This window comes from Rhinichthys klamathensis, unplaced genomic scaffold (genome assembly GCF_029890125.1).
Source record: "Rhinichthys klamathensis goyatoka isolate OS25496 unplaced genomic scaffold, OSU_Roscu_1.1 h1tg000394l_1, whole genome shotgun sequence".
NCBI classification, from domain to species: domain Eukaryota; kingdom Metazoa; phylum Chordata; class Actinopteri; order Cypriniformes; family Leuciscidae; genus Rhinichthys; species Rhinichthys klamathensis.
In genome coordinates, this window is record NW_026606896.1 from 286,905 (window position 1) to 290,000 (window position 3,096).

The 3,096-nt window shown below is 42.2% G+C and overlaps 1 protein-coding gene across 2 annotated transcripts; it reads left to right on the forward strand.

The window, feature by feature from the left end:
* The first annotated feature begins 1,073 nt into the window (after positions 1–1,073).
* arf6a (ADP-ribosylation factor 6a) lies at positions 1,074–2,359 on the forward strand. Of its 2 annotated transcripts, none has more exons than XM_056234381.1 (2): positions 1,074–1,231; positions 1,362–2,359. In XM_056234381.1, the coding sequence occupies exon 2, from the start codon at positions 1,691–1,693 to the stop codon at positions 2,216–2,218; it is 528 nt and encodes a 175-aa protein (XP_056090356.1). In that variant the 5' UTR covers positions 1,074–1,231; positions 1,362–1,690; the 3' UTR covers positions 2,219–2,359. The 2 variants fall into 2 exon arrangements, with proteins under 2 accessions (XP_056090356.1, XP_056090357.1); XM_056234382.1 differs by having other exon boundaries at positions 1,089–1,278.
* The last annotated feature ends 737 nt before the right edge of the window (positions 2,360–3,096 follow it).

Here is a 3,096-nt window from a genome sequence, read left to right on the forward strand (position 1 = left end):
AATATTGTTATTCTGGGGTCTCTATTGTGTGCTTTGGGTTTCAGCACAGAGTCCAAGCCTATTTATTTACACACACAGTGAAATACCAAATTTAGCATTTTAATCAACAGGGCATTTTTTGTTAATCTTTTATCATATGTCTTGGAGTATCGCAGTAATATGGTATCGTGAGTTCAGTATCGTGATATCGAATCGTGACATGAGCGCATCGTACACCACTACTGAAAAAGCATTGGACTACCCGCAAAAGAAAAAAGTCTCAAAAGAGTTTGAAATTCAGTTTTTGCTGTTGTATCAAAACTGATATTGAGAATTGTGAAACCATGATATGTATTGTTACTGTGAAGTAAAATTAAGATTTTGGGTCATATTCTAGATAGCAGAAAAGCTTCCCACAGTTTATAGCCTACAGTATGAATTTTTTAACAGTGTTCACCACAAGTAATAGACTACATTGTAACCTGGTCAGAAATAAGAATATAAATTTAATTGCCAGCAAGCCTGTGTAGTTTCTTCATTCACTGTGACCTATACCTGCACCGGATGGCCAATTTCACATGTATTTTGTGTATTTTCAAAATACAAAATACTGTATTTTGTATTTAAATACATTTTTCCACACAGTATTTTGTATTTATATTTTAAATACATTTCCATTACATTTTCCATCTCTGTATAGGCTATAGGCTATGTATGTATACACACGCACACACACACACACACACACACACACACACACACACGTTTAATTCAGTTCTATGTCCTAATCCACCCACCTTTTGTCTCCCATTACTTTTAGCTGAAATAAATTACACTTCCAAACAAATTATTAGTAATATGTTTGATAACATCTTATTCCCTAGCATCCTTTATTATATTAAATGAAACTTCCCAAGGAGACTCGCTTATTTTAATGTGTAATCAATTCAATGGCAAATGCCAGTCTGTTGAATATTAACTACGACATCGCTGACGCAGCCGCTTTCCGACCAATGGCGAAACACGCCTCATGAATATTAATCAGCAGCGCCTTCGCCGTAGTAGGAAGCGAACGCCAAATGGCGCAGTGCGCGTGAGCGAGAAACAGGAAGCAGCGCTGAAGCGGGTCCGCACCTTTTCCGGTAATACCAAGCGGAGAAGCAACACGACCGGGACCGAGAGAACGAGGACCGGAGAGAACCGAGCCGACAGAACCGAGCCGGGGCGCGCGACCGGGCGGCTGATATACGAGGTGAAGCGGCGCGCGCTGAGGCGCGTTCGCGGTCGCGTTCAGTACGCGTACGGAAACTCACGTACAAGAATAAAGTTAGTTGTGTTGGACACCCCTCCCTTTTTCTCATCCGCTTTCTCTTGTGTTTCAGGGACAGAAGAGGGGAAAGAGGAAGAGGGCTTGTTTGGACCAGAACCAGAACTGATGATCTGAAGTGTGTGTGAAGGGAATGAGCGCGAGCGAGCGGCGACCCGACAGTCGGTACACAAGAAGGAAGTCAGAAAGAAAAGGCCTATTTTTGTTTTTTCTTCATGCATTTTGAGGTCTGGTCAATGCAAACTCACATTTCCCAACTGTATTAGATCCACGTTTTTTATTTATTCAAGGAAAAGCGTTGAGTCATATGTATTTCTGTGAAGCTGCAGGACCAAAAAAACACACTTTTTGCATCATACATACTATATATGCACAGCCAACAAAATGGGGAAGATGCTTTCCAAGATCTTTGGCAACAAGGAGATGAGAATATTAATGCTTGGACTTGATGCGGCAGGAAAAACGACGATTCTTTACAAACTCAAACTGGGACAGTCGGTCACGACCATCCCGACCGTCGGGTTCAACGTGGAAACCGTGACGTATAAGAACGTGAAGTTTAACGTGTGGGATGTGGGCGGTCAGGATAAGATCCGGCCCCTGTGGCGGCACTATTACACCGGCACACAAGGACTGATCTTCGTAGTGGACTGTGCGGATCGGGACCGGATCGACGAGGCCCGACAGGAGCTTCATCGCATTATTAACGACCGCGAAATGCGCGACGCCATTATCCTGATATTCGCTAACAAGCAAGATCTCCCCGACGCCATGAAGCCGCACGAGATCCAGGAGAAACTCGGCCTGACCCGGATCCGAGATCGCAACTGGTACGTTCAGCCGTCCTGCGCCTCGACGGGCGACGGACTCTACGAAGGGCTCACCTGGCTCACGTCCAATTACAAATCATAATGCGAGTCAAAACTTAGAAGCAATTAACCAATAACTCGTTGAGTTTCCTTTTCTTTTTCATGCTTTCTTTCAGCACTCTGTATAATCCTTCTGTTACGTTTCGAATGTTCGTAAAGTAGTGCCGTGCGACCGATTAATCGCGATTAATCGCATCCAGAATAAACGTTTCATAAATATATATACATGCGAATAAATAAATGTGTATTTATATATACTAAATAATTCTACACGTATATATTATGTGAGCAGAAACTTGTATTTCGGATGCGATTAATCGGTCGCACGGCACTACCGTAAAGTATTACTTAACTCAGAAGCTGTGGGACGGGTTTTTTTTGTTTGTTTTGTTTGTTTTTTGTCTGAAGATCCAGTTGTTCTAGTCCTGAAATGGCAGCTTGTTTGTTTACCTCTGTGCCATCATCACTTATGCCGAATGTATGGAGAATAGCTGCAGTGCAGAGCATTCAAATAAACTCACCAAACCAAGCAGATCCGCTGTGTGTTCCCTGAAGATGCTGAGCGCTTGATTGCACTTCCACACTTTCCCCCTGAGCTGCTGGTGATGTAAAGCCAGGAGGATTATGGGTAATGAAAACAAGTCTTTCTGAACTAAACTAATGCTGAGCGGTGTCAGTTCTGGTTCTGGTGCCGGTTCTCTCTAAACTGCGCCAATCACACCGAGCCTTTTGTCTCATGATAAATTAATGCTTTGTTTTATTATTTTCACTTTTATGTTATGCTGAAGAAATAATAAAATCTGTATATATATATATATATACATATATATATCAAGTATAATGTGATTGTATCTTCTTGACGTGGAAGAACGCGCCAGTGCTTCAAAACGCACAATTTAAGTGTGTTTGTATGGAGATTTT